Here is a 21,931-nt window from a genome sequence, read left to right on the forward strand (position 1 = left end):
TATTCATCTCACGGCGCTCGCCGCTTTCGATCAGCGTGAGTTGACCTCCGAACGCCGTCTCGTGATTTTCCGTGGCGTCGAGTGCGAGTCGCTCACGATCGCACGCAGCTGTTGCATTAACATTGGCCGCGAAGTTCCCTCGCCGCGACAAATAATCGCGCTCGGTGGTTCCTCTCTGTTTCGATCCGACTTTCTTCCTCTCTCTCCGTTCCGCCTCGGGACCGGCAAGATAAAATGATAATTCGGCGGATCGACGCGCGCGATCGGACGCGCCGGGGGACGCGGCCATATTCCGCGGCACAATGCACTTTGGCGAACTTTGTGGCCAGCTTTGTGGAGCGCGGAAGCGCATCGTCCACGCGCGCCCATAAAACTGATCCATTACAGACGCGGCGGTATGGTTACGCGGCCATAACCGCCGCTCCGGCAACAAAGCCCCTAAAAGCAGCCTTTACAATGCGACGAGCTTAATTGGTTTGACAGCCGCTACGGGCACTTTCATACACTGACCCCCCCCCCTCCCCTGTCAACCAGCTATCGATGATGCGCGCGTTCTTTGCTCTTTCCGCCTATCCGGCTTCGTTCGTTTCAACGATATCAGGAATAACGTCCCACGTGAACCGCGTTCTAATGTAAGCCACGCCGCGTTTCACCATTTCCTCTGCGCCGTTCCCGCCATCGCGATAAAAAACGTAAAATGCGGTCGGAGAAAGGATTCGTTTTCCATCTTTTCACACTCGTAGGTCAGAGAGCGCACGCTACTCGATGCGACTCGTGCGCTCGAGCCTTCGACTCTGATGTCAGGCCTATGCGTTTTCTTTCGCTCACACTTTGCGCAAGACGCTATACTCCACTCCTATTCCTCTATTAGCTAAAAGAAAATCGAGTTCATGCGGCAACTATCATCAGCCTGATCGAATGAGATAACTGGTTTCATATCGACAGCCGGTCTAATAAATGAAAATTGGCGATAAACTTAATAATTCAGAAAAGATCGAAAAAATAGAAAAAGCCGCGATTTCTAGGATTTTTTTCGTGATACAGATCTGAGGGACCCATGTTATCTCAGCTGTTAAGACGGACGAAAGTCCCGTGAACGGAAAAGAGGTGTTCTTCGATCTCGTTGTCCGTCGACATCGCCGACGCGCTCGAGCCATATTGTAGTCGTTGAGGAACGAGATCGGCGATCGTATACACGTGTACGGCCGCGATGATATACGCGTACATACGCGCACAATTACGCCGGCGAATGTATGACGCGCTGCAGATTATGTGCATCCACCGTGCGTACGTACACGCACATAAAATCCCGCCGTCTCGTCGCGCCACCTTCTCCCCCACCGCGCTCTTTATCACTCCCCCGACTAGGAATCGCATGCGGTAGCTCGTACGGTGCATGTGGGCGCGCGTGTGTTTGCGCGATGCGGTATTTCCAGGAGAACGTTAATTAATAATTTAATCGAAGAGCCTGTTTCGGTCCTGCAGCCTCGGATACGGCGCAGTCTCTCTAATTAAAACCGACCGGCGCGCACGTAAGCGCACAGACGAGCGCGAGCGAGCGCGTGTGTTCGTCGCACACAAGCTCGCGTTACGGTACTTGCGGCTTCGGAGCGCCGAGGAAATGCAAAGGGGGATCATCTCTCGCGTTGTCCACTCGCAAAAGGCGAGAGATGCCTCCGCACGTCGCGTGAATCGTTCCTTTGTCTCCTTCGATCCCGTTTTGCCCACCGCCGCGCGGGGAACGTAAAAAACAACCCGGATAAAAATCGTAATAAAACGAGCGCTGAAGAAGACCCTGCACAATTTTTCCCCGCTTCTACCTAGGCCCTGTACAGAAATCGCACAATTCAGAACGAATTTTGTTAATTTATCTAATTGACTGAGCCTTAGAAGCCACAGGTCTTGTTAGAGGCATCCACGTCGGTGCCTACTTAAGATCTATTCGCGAAAGCCTATTCAGGATTTGCCTTTCTGGGACACATCTAGGTCCAACGAAGGCACATCTATTTTGGAGCTCGCCTATCTAGGATCACTACTTGAGACTCGAGCCTGATTAATTTCTACCCGGAAAAGTCGCCACTATTTATCTCGCGTTTCGTTCTCGGAAATTTCATCGTCGGGATACACCAGCCGATCGCGTCGAGAAATCGCCGACATCTTCCTCCGAAATCAAATCGAATTCGAGACCGATCGCTCTCTCTCTCTCTGTCGGCGCACTGTCGTACATTTAACACGTTGTCGCGTCGAAATCGCGGCGGATAATGAGTCCGCATGACAAATGCAACGCGAACCGTATTACGCGCGAACGGCGAGCTGCAACAACGCGCGCGTGACGATAATAAGTGTTGAAAATTTAATGGCTAACGTTCGTTCGGACGCGTGTCGCCGACGAAATATACCGTGAATTCGCGCAACGTGATTTTATCCAATTTGTAAGTCATGCAATATGTAAAATTTTATTGACGTTATCTGGCCGGCTCGACAGCAATACGGTTTCATTGAATTGTTAACGGCATTCGTTATTGTTTTAACCAATCTATAAAACGCGTATAAAACGTTCTTGCCGCTCGTGGTACTTATCGGCGCAGGCGCACAGCAAGATGCAATTCCTGCGTTACGAGTCCTCGGGAACGGTAACGAACTACTGTAAGTGCGCTCTCGATGCCGCAACGTAACATAACGTAACGCGCATGTATGTTGCGCGGTCCGATGTCGTCGTAAAAGATGACCGTTGCCGCGTGCGATTCCCGGTTTATCGGCGTGTAATTTAGTGGAAAGGCAGAGAGAGAGAGAGGGAGGGAGAACGAGTTAGAGACGGGGAGGGGGTAAATATCTATCGGTCAGGATGAACGTTTATACGATGCACCAGTCGCGACGCCGCTTCGCCGTTTATACGAGCGCGCGTTACTCTCCGGAAGCTCGCTAAGTAAATCGCAGTAAAGCGAAATCCGTCGCGTTTAACGTTCCGCGATATTAAATTGTTCCCGAAGAGCGGGGGAACGAGGGGAGTCGCCGGCGCATGAAGGATCTCGAGATTTTCCGGAGCCGCTGTTTCTCTCGCCGGTTATTTTCACGCGTCGCGCGGAATTCACGGGGGCGGCGCGCAATTTCCAAGGATAATAAACATCATGTGCGAAGAATAATAAGAAGAAAAAGGAACGATGCACGGCGCGTACTTTTCGCAAAGCTTCGAGAGAGACACTCATCCCCGGAACATCGCGGATAATCGTGTCGTCGTGCCTCCGTCAAAGTTATCACGTAACAAGCCGCAGAGAGAGAGCCAAAGTAGTTGCGACCCGAGCTTAGTCAGACATGGCCGCAAGGCGCCGTTACGGACGAATAATATAGCGTGGCCAAGTATTCAACGAGATTTCACGCATCCCGGCTCGTTACCGAAGGGACAGGCGCGCCGACAAGACCGCGAGGATGGACACGGCGGCGCGTGTCGGCGTTTTGTAGCCGAGGGAGAACGACGGCGAGCTGGAGAACCTTGTTCGAGAGAGTTAATGACCAAGGCCACAGGCTCGAAACAATGCACCCCGCGGCATTTCTGCACGCTATTTTGTCCGAACCCCCATCGCCTCCGATGCTCGCTATAAACCTTCACGGCACGGAGAGAGATTTCAGAAGCGGAACGCGCGCCGGCCATCGCTCGTCCGATCTGACATTGCGCGATACTAATGGTGGCCCGGTCGCCGCTGATCCCGCCGGAGGGAAAATGGATATTCCGCACGGAATGCAAGAGGCGGAAAAATGTTTCAACCGACTGGTGAATATGAAGTTCGAGTCGCCGCGTAGAATAATCCGATTAAATGGCGATGAAGGCTGTGCGATCGTTTCGGTAATTCGCTCGTTGCGAATATGCGCAGGCTCTAAACGTTTCACGCGCATAATATTTCGCGAGAGAGTGCGCCGAAATTTCATCATGAGCGAGAAACAAATTTTACTCTCCGAACGTAGCTCGGGTTTTCTCTCAGCGCCGGAAAAAGGGAGAGATCTACTGAATCGATTCGTTACGAATGGTTTCGCGCGAATAAGAAAAAAAAAGAACTAGACGCGTTTCCACATGTTACAACGGATAGCCGTGAAGGCCGGCAATTACGGGAATTAAAAGATCAATTTGGTAAGTAGACCAGCGGAGAAATTTCTGGTGCAAGACTTCTAAAGTAAATATCGCACTTTCCAGCGGCACGTTAGGTTCTCCTCCCCTGGGACTACTACGAGAGTGGGATGGCACGAAGACCGTGGAACGATATTAATACGGGCTTTCCACGTGACGCATGCTCTAATTCTCTAAAAGTCCATTAGAGGAATCGCGGATGGTCCGGGAAGGACGCGGCGAGAGAGGGGAAACTGTCGTTCGGCCGAGATGTGGGTGGACGAAATTACGAGGACCATGAGAGAAAGAGAGAGAAGGGGGAGGAGGGAGCGAGGATCATTTTAGAAAACCCGAGTCCTAGACCGCGAAATTATTTGCTCAAGTAAAGCGCGAGCGGTGCGCGTAGAGAAGCATTCCGTTACGCTTCGCGATCGTAATTAGAAACAACAAATAGCAATGAAACGTGGGGTGGATAAAATCCGAGCCGCGAACCGAGTCGAAATTTTCATTCTGCATTAACCCCGTACATTCCGTCGAATTTGAAGGATCAATGAAGAGCACCTCCTGATATAGCATCACAATACAAGCTATTGTTCTATCTTAATGATATAACATTACATCAATTAATGAGTTTACGTTCAGGTAAGGCAAATAAAAACAGCTTTAACACTGATATCTGGCTTTTTGATTGTCACTAGTATAATAATGTATCATATTTTCTATTGCTAAACTTTGCCAACCAATAAAGTTATTATTATTGTTGGCTTCCACGCACATATCACGATGATTTTGGAAATTCTGCAGTAGCTGAGTTGAGGAAGTAGTGGAGACGGGAAAGGAAGTGGACGATGTGGCTCGACCACGTCCAATAGAGGGTCTATCCCCAAGAGACACGGCGGCGTTCCTTGTTGCCCATTTGGCCTGGAATCACTTCCAGCCGGATAGGCCGTGGAACGGATAGTGGGACCAAGGTGGTCTAATCGCGTTTGCACGGCCAATCCGACCCTTAAATCACGCAATAGAGCGGGCGGTATCGCCGATCACTCTCTTCCTGTCTTTCCTTCTCTCTCTCTCTCTCTCTCTCTCTGTTTGTCTGTTTCTACTTTTCTCTTCAGACCGGGTCCAGGCGCTCGTTCAGTAAAGTGCGCAATCCCGCGTCGTTCGTTTAATTTTTAACAACGCGCCGTCCACTACCCGCCCGCGCGACCGCGTTCCATTCCCGAAATTGCGCCGGACGTGTCCCGCAAGCAGCACTACGTGGCGCTTTCAAAAAGGGCCGGAGAATTAGAGATGAGAAGGGCCAAAATGCTGCGTAATCGCGCACGCAGAGAACGTGATCAGATCTCCCCTCCCCCCTCCAGTATACGTAACGAAAGTGGCTGCGTGCTCAGCTTGTTCATCGGTCGATTTTAAGTCAATCTTGAAAATTGAGAAATTGCTCGAAGGGTAACCTCGACGTTATTCCGCGATTGGATAGTTTCTCGCCGGCAAAGGATTAATTTTCCGTCTCTTACAGAGCCGGATGATTTTATTAGTGCCACCAAAGGCGTCTCGGTGCTTTTCTCAAAGAAAAAAAGAAACGGAAACAACGAGATACGGCGCGATGCCGAGCGAAAGAGAGAGAAAGAGACGAGATGAGATCACGAAGGCTTCGACGTTTCTCGCGAGTGAAATCTGCTCGTCCGGGCGAGGCCTCTCGCGTGAAAAGTTCCGAGGGAATACGGGAGGAAAGAACGAAAGGGGGAGGAGGTAGAAACGTTATCGAGGCGACGGATAGATCCCGGAAAGAAAAGTTGCCTTCCGCTCGGCCAGAGTAACGGGTCGAGGTATCTAATCGAGATATCTCGATCCGCACCGTACGCTCGAGCGACCTTCGACTTCCGTAGGACCGAGGGGCAAACGAGGAGCGAAATCCGTGGCGCGTAAATTTCCAACCCCCGATCCACTTCGGGCCCGCTCGAGGGAGGCGGAGAAGGAGTAAGAGGAGACGTTCTCGGGAAACTGTTCGAGGATGCACTCTCGAGCGTGAATTTCCTCGACTCTTGCGACATGCAAGAGGTATCGAGAGACGGAAGAGAGACAGATGGATAGAGTGGTAGAGAGAGAAAGAGAAGCATATCGGGAAAAGGAGAAGCGCCGATGTTGGAAGACGCGTACGAAAAGGCCGAGAGAAGAGGAGAAAATCTACCCCTATCGAATCGATTGTGAGAGATTGCGCTTCTCTTCCGGCGGGCTAGGCGAGAAACACGACGCGTTGAGTATATGCGAGCGTGTAGAAAATTCATCTGAGAACATCCCGTAGACGCTGCTCTCGACGGCGGTGCGCCAACGCGACGATGCTGTGTGCGCAAAATCACGGAGAAAGCTCCGTTCAAACGTGTGTGCAGAAAGTCACCAACCGCAAGGAGCCGTGGGATAACTCGAAGTATCAAGTATTCATCTGTCATCTCGCCGTCCTTATTCACCGTCGGCCGCGGAATCTTTGAGATTCGAGCGCGGGCTGGCGGACCGCCGGAATTCGCCTGATGCATAGTCGATCCCGCGGCGGTTACCGGGCGGATGCTGAAGAGCAGGATGCACGTGGTGGGTTCCAGCCCCTTCGGGTACCGCCCGCCCGTCGGTTGGTTATGCGGGCGGACGGGCTTCTCGAGGGGAAACGAGAGAGCGCGCCGGCGAATCCTCCGAGGGTGGAAGAGCGGAAAGTCAAATTTGCTCATGATAATACCGCGAATTTCTCACGGAAAAGTGGAAACTGTTTGCTCCGCGCCGTCTTCCCACTGTTGTCCCGTCGACGCGTTCTCACTGTTGGCGTACCAAATTTTCCGAGAGAAAGAGACGGAAGGGATCGGCTGCCGTTTCCGGACGAAACTCGGCGAGTCGCGCTGCGAGAGGAGAGATTTATCTCGCGACGTTATAAAATCGTTATGTCATCGCTATGACAGACGGCGAGTTACGCACGCCGTGCGAACGGATGACGAATATTCATGCGCTTAATGCGCATTAAAGCGAGGATACTGCGAACCGATAAAACCGACGCTCGGAATTTTGACGAGCCGTGCACGAGGGCGAGGGAGTTACGAGAGAGTCGAATGAGAATCGGAAACTTCGCTTCTCTATCGCCGTCAGATTAGTGCCGCTCTAACGGACTTTGCTTTAGTTTAAAGAAAAGATCGGTACGAGCTTCCGAGGCGGTGGGTAAACACGGAGCTCCGACGGCACTTCCAAGACGATTATCGAATGCGGAACAATGACCGTCTTCGAGTTGCTCCTTCCTGTCGGGGCTGAAACCGGCGGAGCGAACACTTTATTCCACTAAACGGCGAGAGGCGCGGAATCTCGCGCAGTTACTACTTTTCGACAGTCCTTCGATCTCAGACTGACGCAGTTAAAATGATTAGAATTTAGCGAGCACGCGACAGCGCGTTAACACGTAAAGTATTTACAGTTCTCGCGGAAAGAAGATACTCGTGACGGTGCGAAGTATTGAAGAGTGGTCGAGTCAGAAATGATGATGAAATTTTTATCGAATTAACAATTGAATTTGCAACCACACACATATCTCCCGTCCGTTGAGACATTAATAAGGCAGCACGAAGAAGGATATCGAGCTCACGAAGGTTTTCTTTTCGGAAAATAGCGCTCGTTGCCGGATTATCGACAGTTAATTTCACTCGCGGGAGAAGAGGAAATTGACTCTCTCTCTCTCTCTCGTACTTAAGACACGCTTAACAATCAATTATTAATGTCCCGTGCCCGAGGAAAAAACACAAGGTTGGGGTATAGTATCCGCGATCGTTAGTCCTCCGTCTCGTGTACGCGGCGCGATATCGCACTTCCGGGAAAGCCGCGGGATCGATAAAGCACTCCTCGGCGGCCCGCTCGAATGCAGTTCAAATTCGGCCTGCCTGCGGTATAAATATCGAAAATGGTGGAGCGTCCAGAATCGTGATAAACGGCCCGAAATTTCTACGATTCTCTCCCCATCGCTTTTCCCTCTCTCTCTCACCCTTTCCCGGTGAAGCCTCCTCCGCTCTACCAAAGCGTGAAGCTACACGATCGACCATGACGGAAAAGTTCGTGCGAGCGTCTGGTGCAGTGGCACCGCCGCACAGAAACGCATACGTACGTACACACACATACGTGCGCTCGCGCGCAAGTGGCTACGAAAATTCGATGCCCGAGGGAACGGCTGAGTTAAAGGTACCGGGAGTACCATAAATCCGTTTAAATTGCAACGACGACCCTCGATCCGGAGAGATCGTTGCCGCGGCTCGTGAGCAATTATCCATCAGTTCGCCTCCTCCGCAGAAGAGAGACTCACCACCGGTTCTCCTTAACCCGCCCTGCGCGCGCCTTGGCATCTTTTCGCGAGGTGTACGAATTGTGTGCCGGTCGGCCGTGAATGCGGAAATCTCGATAGAGCCCGGTCTCGAGCCAATGTTGCGACAAGTGTGAACGCGATACTTGACTGCATCTTGCGAGACCCACGCGTTTCTACCGTCCCGCGATTTCTTCGCGTCGTCCTTGCGCGAAACTCGCGGATCGATGAGGGGGATGAGCGCGGTCGTTCATCGGAGGAAACGTTACCACTCGGCCGGTGCGCATTGTAACGAGATGGGAAACTGCGAAGGAGCACTAGGTGGAGAGAAAGGACTTCACGGTCGTCGCGAAGGCTTTCCCTCGATTATTTCTCGCACTTTTACGATCGCCACTTATTTACCGCGCGCTTCGGCCGGTCGATTGTTTCCCTGGCGGGTGCACGTTCGAGAATCGCGAGCTCGCGCGGGTGAACGATAAAACAAATGTCGTAACGCGGCAATAAAACGGTCACGTCGTTCGGTCGGACAAACGGAAGCACGTAATGGAGCGACATTTGTTTCCTCGCGACGCAAGCGAGAAAAGCGGAAGCGTGATAGAATTTGCATAACTCAGTAATGTTCTCGGGAATTTCGATTCGCGCGCCGGGACTCGTTCAAGGATCGGACTGGCTGTGAGCTATAATTGGCTGTCAATGGTCCTTAACTGAGGGTAATCAGAAAGATTTTTATCAGCGCGTCCGGGGGATACGAAACATCACTTTTCCGCATATAAATGTGTAAACGCAATAAATAAAGGTGAGATATCACGTGAATATATGGTTAACGCTTCACAATCAGGCAATATCATTTTCTCGTAATTGAGTGTGTATATGAGTCAAACTTACCACCGGGAACGGTGCTGTAGGAAACGGGCGAAAATTCGAAAGGTCTGGAATTCTTACCTGCAACACAATAAAGTAAGGAATTATCGCTATTAACATCGTCATTAATTATCTAATACCGTCGGAGCAACGCCGTAATGTAACGTCTAAAAGCGCAACGCTCTAAAAATTAAACATTCAGATACACTTGCAGAGGATCCTCCCGGCGGTCGTAGTACACAAAAGACGCGCTTCTGAAAAAAAAGTAAGTAGATAAAACCGTAACCGGACGGACGGATCGAGCGGCCTCGTATCGCGTCGACTTAGGTCCAACCATCACGGTTCGCTACGAATCGGCAGGAAGCGTTACGCGATCCTTCTTTTTCCATTTCCTCTCTCCTCTCGATCGGTGCCGCGAGTCGTTCGCAAGAAACTCATAGAGAGATGGTACGAAAGCACAGACTGAGAGAGCAGCTATACATAAAGACGGGAAAAACTGTCGTCGATAAAGAAGACATTTTTTTTTTATTTAAACATTAGAATTGAAATCGAACCTATCCTGCTACCTTCACTCCTATTGTGTTGTTAGAACTGAAAGTTTAACATAGAACCAAAATTTCGACTCGAGGATTACTTTTCGCGTCTAAAAACATTATTCTGAGAAAGGGCCCGCAGACTTGAACGCACTGCCAAAGACGGTCCACGGTGCAAAAATGATTAAGAATTCCCAATTTACGGCTTCCCCCGGCAGATGGACGCATTTGAGTGCATCCAGCGCGCTCGGCGCGATTTTGAACGAGTGGCGGGCGCAATTAACGTGCGATCGGAGAGTGTCAGCTCGCGGCTGAAAGAAACGACGGAAGAGTGGGTCGTGACACGCTTAATTAAAACGAGAAAAGAGAACGTAGGAGAAAAGATACGCGGGAAGGGCAAAGCAAGGCAAGGCTGGTCGACAGGCAGGAAGGAAGGAAGGAAGGAAGGAAGGAATGAAGGCAAGGGCAGAGCAAAAGAAGAACGAGGAGGAGGGCCGCTCCTCCAGCCACCAGCTGCAACCTGTTGAATTCGGAGATACGGAGAGATGGGGAATCACGGGCACCGTCCATTTGGTAACTTCGAATTGCTATGAAATTGTTTTACCACTTCGTACGCGCGCCGTCTTCCGTAGCGGTACTCTCGCGTCGCCGTCGAGTCTCGTCCGAAATTTAATTACGGCGCACTCGGACGCGCGAGCAAGGTCGTTAAATAGCGCAGAAATGATAAAGCGTCGACGTGGTGTTCCTCAAAAATAGCCTCGAGATATGAGATTAACCGTGAGACTGGCGGGCGCGATATAATAGAACAAACGTATGACGAGTCTGAAATGTATTCCGGTCGATCGGTGGTGGGCGACGTGTCCGTTTGATGCCGATGAGTTCGAAGAAAGCACTGGATGGACATGGAAATCGATGGATTTTTAGCCCGAGCGAAGCTTTTTTCGGATATGTACACACAAATCGGCGTAAAGAGATATTCCCCGGGTTCTCGGTACGCGCGACGTAACTTTTTATAATCAACGCACGCGAATTGCGATTTGTGATTTATCGGGCCGTACCGGTTCACTGAAGCTCCAAAAGTGCGAGGGACCGGGATTTATTTCAGTCGCGTAAATCAATCATTTGCGCGCGCCAACGATTTACAACCGGCGTGAATTTTTATAACGCGCGTTTGCCGTATTTTTCCGGAATTGCGTAATCGCAGAGAAGCGGAGGAAGAATATTCCCATGGAGGGAGAGAAAGAGAGAGAGGGAGTGTGAATAAACTACGGTGTAAATCCACACGGGGGCAGGATCGCTCGCCGGGAGAACGAAAAGTCGAGTAAAGGCGAGGGCAGCCGGTTTCTTCTATCATTGTTCTTCTCCTCCTTCTTCTCCCGCCGTGAAGAAACGAACGGAGCGCGTCCGAGAGCCGTCCCGAGGACGCATTCCTCTCTCGGCGGATCCGTCGGAGAAAACTTCGCCTCGTTAAATACGTTACTTCGACCTATCTCACACCGCCAAGGAGATCTTTCGGTCCGAGACATTAATCACGTCGCGCTCTCCTTTTCGCGTCGCGATATTCTCGCTGCAAGGCTCACGGTCGAAATCGGGAGAAAATTCCATTTATGACTGGCAGACAGACGCCGGCCGTACTCACTTGAGCAAACTCTCTTTTCTCTCAATCAATTAGTCGCGCGAGTTTTTCGCAGGTGCGAAAAATCACATCCGCCGATCGAGACGATAGGAAAGTCGTGGGGATTCACGAGAGGCTCTCGGGCTGAGTGCAACGACGCGTGACAAGGAGGGGACGGTTCTGAGAGACTCTGGTGGAGTGACGGGGTAGAAAAGAAAGACGAAGAGAGAGTGCAACGACCAAGCGCACGTGGTCGCGCAGCGCATAGTACAGCGCACAAAGCGGGAACGTCGCGAAAGGTGGGAGGCGAACCCACTCTTGTGCATTCCGCGGCTTCAAGGCTGAGGTCAAGGTACACCCGAGTAGCCGTCGTCGCCGTCGTCTTGAGCGTTTTCTGCGAAAACGCGTCGAAAAACTTGGTCGCGCAATCTCGGCCGGATAAAGACGGAGAAAGTCTCGGAGTCCTTAATTAAGGCGGTAAAAGTGGCGCGTCGTTCGTTAAAAACACGTGCGACGCGAATGCGCTGTCCGACGACAGTTCGATCGACAGACGTAAAATTTCAATCGGCGCTGTCGAGAGACGGCAGGTCGATTTTCGGTCGCGGACTGATACGGCGTATCTATGCGACAAGATTGACGTAACGTGCGTTACGCACGATATAACCCGACCGACGTCGGTCGACGCTCCTGTTTCGGTCTCGACGTCCGCTTCCGGCCGGATGCGATAGGGATCTGTTGTTCGGCCGTTTCACGGTGGTTGCGTACGGCGCGATTCTATTTTTTTCCCTACCTTTTTCCTTTCCTTTTTTTACGACGGAGATACATCCGCGCTACGGCTGCGCGCATAAAACGAAAGAAAGTGGATTGGGAAGCGTAGAAGTTCGCGGAAAGTCGATTAAGCCTGGTTTCGCGAGCGGTGCGCGAGATTCGCGCGCATGCTGCTGCAACTGTCGCGGCTCTCTGTGAGGGACTGACGCGAGATTGCACGGCGTAAGATCGTCTAAGAGAAGGAAAGAAGCGGAGAAAGAGGGAAGGGAAAAAAGAGCAGTCTGCTGCTTGAGCGGAAGAACGCACGGAAATACAGAAAGAGGATCGGAGTTTTGTACAAAGTGGGAAGCGGGATAAGAACGTTTTTCCGGCGGATATTTGCATACGCGCTAAGCTTTTCACTTCGTCGGTACACGAGCGATTTCGCGAGCGCAGGAAGATCGGAGTCCGACTGAGTCCGCGGACAGATTTAGGCTGCTCGAATGATTGTCGGTGAGTGAGCTCTCTCAATAAAAAATGGGAGAAGTTTAAGGAGAATGTCGAACGATCGATTCCAACTCTCGTCGAGAGAGGAGCCGACGGCGGAGAGAGAATAAAAGTTTCCGCGGAGAAACGAGGAGCGGATATACACGATGTGCATATGGAAATACAGATTTTAAACGGGAAAGTTCGAGTAACTGATTTAAGAAACGAAAAAAAGAACAATGTTTCCGACCGGAATCCGCCAGAGTTTCGCGATATCGCGCAGCCGGATTTCTTTTTTCCTTCCCCCCCTGACGTAAGTTTAATCTCTATGCCGAAAATGAAATAAGAATATAGAATTATTCACGTGTCCCGAGCTCGAGTGGGAATATAATTAGGATACTTTAAATACGAGCTTTTCTCATTCTCGAGAACGTGTGGTGGAACTCAATCGTGGTTAAGAAGTAGCCGATAAAATCGTCAAAGAGTTCTTAATAAACGACGACCGGCCGTTCACCGTTATATATTCCTTCCCTCTCTCTTTTACTATTTTTTCCTTTCTCGAAGTTCTCATTTAAGAAAATGTCTTTGTCGTGGCGCGGCGAACAACATTTCTAAAGAGGGATCGAAGGTCAACCGATAAATTTCCTGGCAACGAATTTCCGATTCGTACTTGTTAATTTCTTTATGGAGGAAATGAGAATAAGGCGAGAAACGGTTTCCGCGAACTTGCCAACAGAGAAGCTTTTTCCATCGCAGCTGTAATGGAAGTTTACAATGTCTTCTCAACAATATATCGCGAGAAGCTCTCTCGAAATTGATATCGCAATCGTGATTAAAGAGATATATAGTTGTCACATGTCGCTGATCCGCGGTCACGTCCGCAAGGAAGATATCAGTGAAGGCGGAAATGTCGCGACCTCCTTTATTTACACCTCCGACAATGCGAGTCTATTTTTTTTTTTTTTTGACGCGTTCTCGTATCTTGACAGTTGATGTTTTACGAACCTGTACGAGACCAAAACGAGAAAAAAAATATGAGAACAAATTCCCCTCGTGCTGCCTTATTTCGCGTCGCGTATCGCGGGTTAGTGTTTCAAGATGCAATAAAAGGTTGTAGGCGGAAGTTCGCGTGAGGATAATAAAAAAAGCGCAGGCGGCGATGGAAACACGCGGAAAAATGACTCTAAATCAAAGCGAGCGGACGTGAGTTACGCGTGTCAGGGGCGGCAATCCGATCTCCTATATTCCTTTTATACATAGATACATATATAGCACATTCCTTCAGTGTCTCGCGGAATTGCGCGACTCTTGCTGAAAGTGCACTCCGCGCCAGCTAAAGATAGCATAAGTAATCTTTTTCTGATTTTCCGAGCGAAACGACGTCAGTCGCGCGAATCGAAAGGAAGGAGGGGAGCAGAAGAGACGGAGGGCGGCATGGCGGAAACTTCTCCCGACTCGCACAATATATGCCATAAAAGACTTACGGCTCCCATCCCTCCGAATTTTACTTTCAAAGCGACGCAGCTGCCATAAACTGCAGTCGAAATAGCTCGCGCGAAGCAGGAAATATTCCCGAGACGCGAGCGAACTGCAAGGGCCGAGGGATCATAATTTCCCGCGGGGAATTGGGACCGATGTAAATAACGGGAAGTAATCGTCGAATCCGCTGACCGACGGAGACTGCGAACACGGGAAAGCATCTCCGGGCAGACGGTTGCAGACGACGAGGTGACGTATCGTTTGACGGTACAAGAATAAGGTTGCCTTCGGTACCACAGTGAGATCTCCGCTTCGACGTGACGTCAGGCAGGTAGGCTACGCTAAGTGGCCCGAAACGATCCCCTAATACCGCACAGTTCGCAGAGTGCCTACGACGAAGAGGATTAAGCGGAGCGACGTGGAACGATAACGCCGGTGCCCCAACACGGTAACCAATATCCGAACTTCGTAAGCCTACACGAAGGTCAGAACGCGTTATTACATTATTGCATTATACACCGGCGTATACTACCTGGTGTGCATGTTCGTACAGCTTTCGCCGACGCGGTGCACAATGGCGCGGTCTACCACGATGAGGCGTCCGAGTCTGTAATCACGACGTGCCCACGACCAGGCGTCCTTCTGAACGGGTTCTCTCTCTCTCTCACACACACACACACACACCTAGAATACGTAGGTGCACTCACGACGAAAATCGGCTGCACGAATGAACGCGTCTCTTACGAGAATCGAATTGCAATAACGGAAGTCGCTTCTTCGGGTGATCTATCCTTACGATTCGCGAGCGACGATACATGTACTTGTTCACGGAGAGAGGAGCACGCGACATCGCGGCATCGCGAAACGCGGATACACAATGACGACCGTAACGGAGGTCAGGAACGAACTGAGTCGGAGAAGAGAGAGAGAAAAAGAAGAAAAGAACTTTACTTCGACGGAGTCCAGCCTTCGCCGCTCCGGTCGCTCGATCCGAGAACGCGGAGAACATGTCGTTCGAAGTACGATTGATGCACGTGCAGTGAACTACATAGTCGATCAGAAAGTTAAGAGTATTACGGAAACTCGATATCGAAGATTGAACTGCTCGCGTTTTCCCGATTTTTCATCGTTTACATCGACTCAATGTTGAATTTTGTACGTGGTCAGTCACAAGAAGATCACAACACTTTTTTTATTAGTTTCGGGACGCATCCAAGCGGAGTCGAAGCGCACTGCAAACTTCTGCGATTCGAGTCGCGAGTCGACTACCAACAACCCGCGAGATATTTGCCATTAGAAACGTATCCTACGCGTTCGACGGTAACGATCGCAGGATAAACGGGAACTCGGACGGGGATGAACGGTCGCCCGGAGCGAAAGATACCCGCGAGCCCTGACATCTGTAGCAACAACGCGTTCCCGTGGACTGTCACGGTAATGTGACAGCCGAGAAACACGCGAAAGCCCTTAGCGGGCGTCGGGACGCCCTCGTTTTCGCGTCGTCGGCGTCACCCGACGAGAAAGGTACGACAGTTTGCTTTATTTGGCCGCCCGATTTCATGACGAGTAAAATCTACGAGAACGCTGGGATACTAACGGTAGAGAGAGAGAGAGAGAGAGAGAGAACGAAAGGAGGCGTAGGTAGCAGACAAGACAACCTGGCGAAATCGCGTCTGCGAGATCGAAAGGATTTTTCCAAGCTACGGTTTCTCTCTACTCTTCGGGGGGACTCCGCGTTGAGGAAATATCCTCGGAAAGGTGGCACTTCCGCGCAGCTCGTCCGGGTAACGATCGCGCCTCGACGGCGCTCGAACCTTGAGAAATAATAAGGGATGAGCTTTTCACGACGCCGGTGTGTCACGAGATTTATCCGACTGTAAACTGAGAAGGCGATATTTCCTTCTGCGATCGAGCTCTAAGTTATTATTCGAATGACCCGAAATCGTCGATCGCACGGTCATACATTATAGAGTACGTTATTCGAATTAGCTTCGAAGCACGTCTATTTCACGTCTTTCACGATCGAGCGCACGGTGTGTTCAAATATTCAAGATCGCGCCTGGTGCAACGATGTTTTCGGGTTAACATTGTTAATTGAGCGGCGAAGATATCTACTCGAAAATCCTCGCGAGCCAAGTGCGCACGACAATTCTGTGCATCCTGTAAACGAGGCGCGAGTGCATGTGCATCGCAAACATACTTATCCGCCTCACGGATGACGACGATCGGAACGGAGGAGGAGGGAGGTACAAGAGGAGCAACATGAATATCTCAGTCGGCTTATTTACATATTCCTTCTGCAGATATTCACGGATAAGATGACGCGCGATAGGATCGAAGCTGCGCCGCAGTCGAGCGCTATGGAAACCTCTTTGCGTAGGAGGAAGTAGAGGAGGAAGAAGGGAGAAGGAAGCGAAACGTTGCGACGCAACGCTGGACGCTTCTCGCTCCATCACCGTGGAGACGCGCAAGATTTTTGCCGGGGCGAAAATATACTCGCAGTCGTCGTCAGCCCGGAATTTCAGAAGACACGAAAAGCGCGAATCTCTCTTTAGCGGGAGGGAATCTCGCCAAAACGGCACCGTTAATGCTTAAGCGAACTGAAACGCACCGACGGCCTTGTCCGAGTAATACTGACTACTGGTGACTTCTTGGACGAGTCTGCCGTCACAGTTGCGATGCGGGCGCAGAGATTGGGAACCGTCGATGACGTTAGACGTGAATATCTCGCATAGAAAATTGAGATCTAATTGGGATCCAGTTTGCTATGTTTCCAAATAATTATGACATCTGAATTGGTAGCGTAGTGGGATAACCTATTTTTGAACAATTTTGGGTATTCTGATCGGAATCGATGCTGTATTGCTATTGTAGTATGCTTGGGAAAATCATGAGAAATTTCGATGCGGAGTGCTCTAATGACAGGTAGGCCAATCGAATATATCGAAGAACTGTCCAGCTAAATTTACAATGATCAGATCCGGACCTCGATAGAAAAAAAAGATACGGGTTTGGGGATATTATAAGGATGGTCAATCGGACCGAAATAAATGAGCCAATTACGCCAAAGGACGTGTCGGAAATGTTAATAAATCAATATCGACGTCTGCACGATCGAAGTTATTAAAGGAGCACGCGATGTTCGCCTCGCTCTGGCGATAATTTTCGCGAACTTCTCTGCGTATCCGCGGCACATGAAAAACACGCTTGCGGACGACGCGTCGCGGCACGAGCGTCGGGCAGAACGATGCGAAATAATTAAACGATTCGCCGGCAACTCGAGCATTAAGTAGACTTAGGAGTCTACTTCGCCGCTCTCGCCTCGTGGCGTCGCAATAATCCTCCCAAGAATCTCCAGAAATAGCTGCCGCCGTGACACGAGAGGAACGAGCGAGAGTACATAGAGAGAGAGAGAAATTCGCGCGACTTGCGAAAAACGAGGCAGGCATAAATTCGGGTCCACACACGAGAAACAGGGTGGACGATGCACCGAGCCGACTCGCCTTTCGCCCTTTAATCCACGAGACGCCCATTTGCATGGCTAAATCCCACGCGTTTCGACGAGCCGTAGTCGACACCACGACGATGAGGACGACGTGACGCGCACGTGTGTGCGCCCAATAAAAGGCAACGAGAGACCGGGCAGTCTCTGTGTAATAATAGGGGACGCTGGAACTTTGAACATCCAAGAAAATGGGTCGCACATTGCGCGCCTCTCTTCGCGCGCCTCCACGACTTTTCGACGTCGTGTGTTCCCCATGTCGTGAGGAACCCGTCGCACCGATGAAACATCGCGCTCTCATTGTAAGCGAGCGAGTTCAAGCTCGAGTCTCGTTTGCGAAAGATTACGCAGTTCGTCGTAATTTGATGTGACTCTCTCGGGAATCGGTTTCCTCTTTCTCGGTTATTCTTCCCCTCCCTACGTTTCTTTCTTTACCTTTTGCAAAAACCACGAGCTCTTTCGCGGGGCGACGAACGAGATCCGTTTTCGCATCAATTTATCCGCTCTCGAACGCGTTCCTCGTAGCTCCGCGCGATTGGCAGATATTTCCAAGACGCGTTGCGATCTCACCAAGATGGAAAATATCTTCTCTCTCTCTCTCTCTCTCTCTCTTTCCCTTCGCCACTGGGTAATAGTATTTGTTGTTCGCGAGTTGTTGCGAAATATTATTTACCGCGCCACGCGTACGCGAGAAACGTCAGATGCGAAAACGTAGATTTAATCTTTATCGCGTAAACACAAAGCCACACGCGCCACTTTAACTACCGGGGACCCCATGCTTTCTGATTACTTATCGCGCTCGCATTATCTCGCGGCGTAGCGTTCGCGCCTCGACGAAGTACACCGCCGCGTGCGCGAGAAATTAACCGCGCGATTGACAGGAAGAACGCGAGAACGTGGCGCGGGCTCGCGACGGAGATCGCAAAACGCCGTGTGAATCTTTGAAGATACTTATCACCCCGCTGAGCACCTTCCGGGGGAATCGCGATGACACGGCGGGAAATGGAGATCCTCGAGGTGCGCGATCGACTACAAAGGATCAACCAATCCCCTCCCCCCCCTCCCGGCGGTTGCAATAAAGTGGTTCCAGCCGGCGGAATAACACCGCCCGCGAACGGCGCTTCACGACATGACGGGGGTCGAAATGGGCACAATAGTAATTCGTCACAGCGAGCGGATAACCGAAACGCTCCTGCGGCAACAACGGCGGCGGGTCACTGAAATTCCAGCAAGAATCGCTCCACGGACGTCCGTCCCGACGTTCCAACTTGCTGCCGTCAAGCTTCAACAAATGTAATCCTCTTACAGACCGTTCTGAGTAGTTACACGGAAGGCGCGGTGTAATTACGCCATCCGTTCGTCGGACGTTAAACTAGCGATTTGCTAAGTAGCTAAAGCTCAGGATCCGTAACGGGGAAACTAAACAACGATTAAATAATGTATAATCGAGGCGGAATTAAAGAAGAAGAAGCGTTCGATACTTGAGACATCTAGCGAGCCAGAGAATAAACAATCCTCCAATTGTAATATGATGTAAAAACGATCTCTCAAATATTGTTCGTAAAACGGAACGCAGGAAGATTGCTGAATACCCGACTATTAACTGCTTCATAAGTTTTACAGACGAATACGTTTCTTCACGCGACAAGTCGTAAGGCAAGCCATACCAGCAATCCGCGTTACAAACTTGTGCTTCACTTGATGTATAACTCGGTACGATCAAACCGCGAAAACCGCGAAATCGAATCGTTACGGACGAACGGGCGAACAAACGAACGAACGAATAGGGAAATGAAGTGTGGATGCGAAAATGTCGCGGGTAACAAAAAAAGGGAAGATAGAGAGGGGGGAGAGAATGGAAAACTGACATAGAGATAAAGACACGGAGGAGATGGAGCTTGCGACAGAGTGACGCACTCTTCTTCTTCCACGATGCTGCCACGTACAGACGCGCGCGCAGGCTGCTTTAAAAGGATTTACGTGCGCCGAACTTCTTTGTCGTGTAACAAGCCACGTAATGGTATCCAAGGAAGACGACGGATTTTTTGCCGCTGCCTCCCACCCCGTTGTTCTTACGGCAGGAGGCGCGCGCGTGTCCTTCGTTCGGAGGTTCTATACGATGGGATGAGAAAACCGAAAAGGGTTTTGTACGACGCGTCGCGCGTCACTCACAGAACGGAACGGCTGTCGAAACTCACTGTGTGGATAAATGCGCGAATAAAAAGAAAAGAGAAACGCAAAACTACGCGAAGACAAATCCGATGGCAACGAACATCAACTTATTTTGAAAATGACGCGAAGGTCTGAGAATCAACTATCACAAATGAGCATAGTTTGGAATGTACGCAAGAAAGGGCCGAGAGAATGTAAAAGTATGAGAGAAAGAGAGAGAAAACTTGGGTGATAAGGCCGACGATAAAATTGAATCTTCGCGTAACATCGCGCAAGCGAGGAGATCATTTTCCGATATGAATCCCGTGGAAACGTCAAACTCGACGCAGTTGCGCCGATGCGGGTCTGGGAGGTCGGGGGGTTGGAATTTGGTACTTCGACTACGGCACTTCAGCTACGTGCTAATCCGAAGATTCTGGCGATTAGTAGCGAGAGATCGGGAGGGCGACAGGGTGAGAGAGAGAGAGAGAGAGAGAGGGGGGGGCGGGGGGAGGAACAGTGGAAGCGCGATTACGAATTCAGAGGCCGTCGTCACGTCGACAAGGTGACAAGTTCCAGTTATCGAGGTTTCAAACGGGCCACCTGTTTTCCCACTATTCGTGACTGCATCCGACCTGACGTTCTATTGCAGTAAATGAAATCCAGGAGCGCAATATTTGCCCCGATACAGCGAGCGAGGGAGCTTAACTTTTATAATATAATTGTCGCACGCGAAGAATACAGTGCACTTTACAGTGTACTTTACAATGTACGGTGTACGTTAAATTTCGAGGTTTCTCCTTCGCTATACCAGCGTCGCTCGCGAGAGAGCTTCAAATCTCCGCGGACATTTTTCTCACCGAATAGATGAGCTTGAAAATTATCATAAAAGGAGGGGGAGGGGGGAGAGAGAGAGACTGGTTTGCTCAGTCTATCGTGTAATCGCGTAATTCGTTCTAATCGTCACGCATGTCTACGCGACCCTCGCAGTCGCATAGATCAAAAATAACTCGCGCGCATAGCGCGTGTCGTCGGCTCCTATCCACGTCCCATTTTTCAACGTGTGATTTTGATTTAAGGTGGACATGACAGCACCGCTCGTACAATGGACATCAACGAAAGCATTTCCATCTCGATTATTTTTATTTTTATTATTCTTTTTTGCTTTTGTTTTTTCGGAACGTCGACTTTACAGCGGATGTATCAGCCCGCATATTCGGCGTCGTGCGGACGATGTAACTTTCAGCCGGTTCGCTTAACTAATACACACACACACACACACACACACACACACACACTTTTATATATATATATATAATATATCTGTGTGTGTGTGTGTGTGTAACGACATTCAAATAAATGAAATTTTCGTGCAAAATTCGTGGCAGATTGGTAGCAATATCCCGCTTCGATCTGCTATACGGTTATTCTGCCTGCATTTTCTCTCAATTTATCGCTAACAATTTCTTTCATTCATTCGCATTTCCGGAAAACGTTCAAAATTCTATTTAAACAATTTATGGACCCGAAACGAATGCAATTTTCTATAATATCCTTCCATGTGGAAATGCTTTGAAATCTTTCCTATTTAAATCGTATTGTGAAAATTGCATTATGTATCTTCTTATACCATCCTTATCGGAATTATTTGTGTACTACTGAGTATGATTAGCGAACCTCACTGAAGAAGTTCTGTCGAATAGTTTTATAGATTGAGAACTACATACGACTACATAACGAAGAACTAGACGAAAATTTATCGTTACCCATTTACCCATTAATCTTCATCAGATTTAATATTTTCTCAGGGCGCGCATTTTACGTAATAAAATATTAAATATAATTCTAAGATAAATCCCCTAAGCCTCCACAAAATGTGGAAACAAAATTTTCACTCAGGATATCCTCCCACCCGTGAAAAAAAAATTATCTTCTCCACGGCATACGGAGGACACAGCGGGAAAAAGCCGGGACTTACAACATCGCTGCTCGTCTCGCCGTCTAAACGTGAAAACGAACGTCGCGTGTCAACGGCGCGACTACGCGCGCACACGTCAGAGTTACCGGGTAACTACGTTAGGTGTACGCCGCCGATGCTACGTGCACGGGGCATATATTTCGAGAACACTCGGGGAGGGGG

At 50.0% G+C, this 21,931-nt stretch overlaps 1 protein-coding gene across 2 annotated transcripts in view; it reads right to left on the minus strand.

Annotated features, from left to right (window-relative positions):
• Positions 1-21,931, minus strand: part of LOC106746818 (polypyrimidine tract-binding protein 1) — a 354,727-nt gene that overhangs the window by 153,085 nt on the left and 179,711 nt on the right. Inside the window, exon 3 of one of the 2 annotated variants that reach the window (XM_014623869.1) lies at positions 9,303-9,359. The exons of the other annotated variant lie outside the window; for it this stretch is intronic. Within the exon in view, the coding sequence (XP_014479355.1) occupies positions 9,303-9,359 (57 nt within the window). The remainder of the gene's footprint in view (positions 1-9,302; positions 9,360-21,931) is intronic. 2 annotated transcript variants of the gene reach the window in all.

The sequence above is a fragment of the Dinoponera quadriceps genome, unplaced genomic scaffold, assembly GCF_001313825.1.
Source record: "Dinoponera quadriceps isolate SergipeBrazil2010 unplaced genomic scaffold, ASM131382v1 scaffold1565, whole genome shotgun sequence".
Classification (NCBI taxonomy): domain Eukaryota; kingdom Metazoa; phylum Arthropoda; class Insecta; order Hymenoptera; family Formicidae; genus Dinoponera; species Dinoponera quadriceps.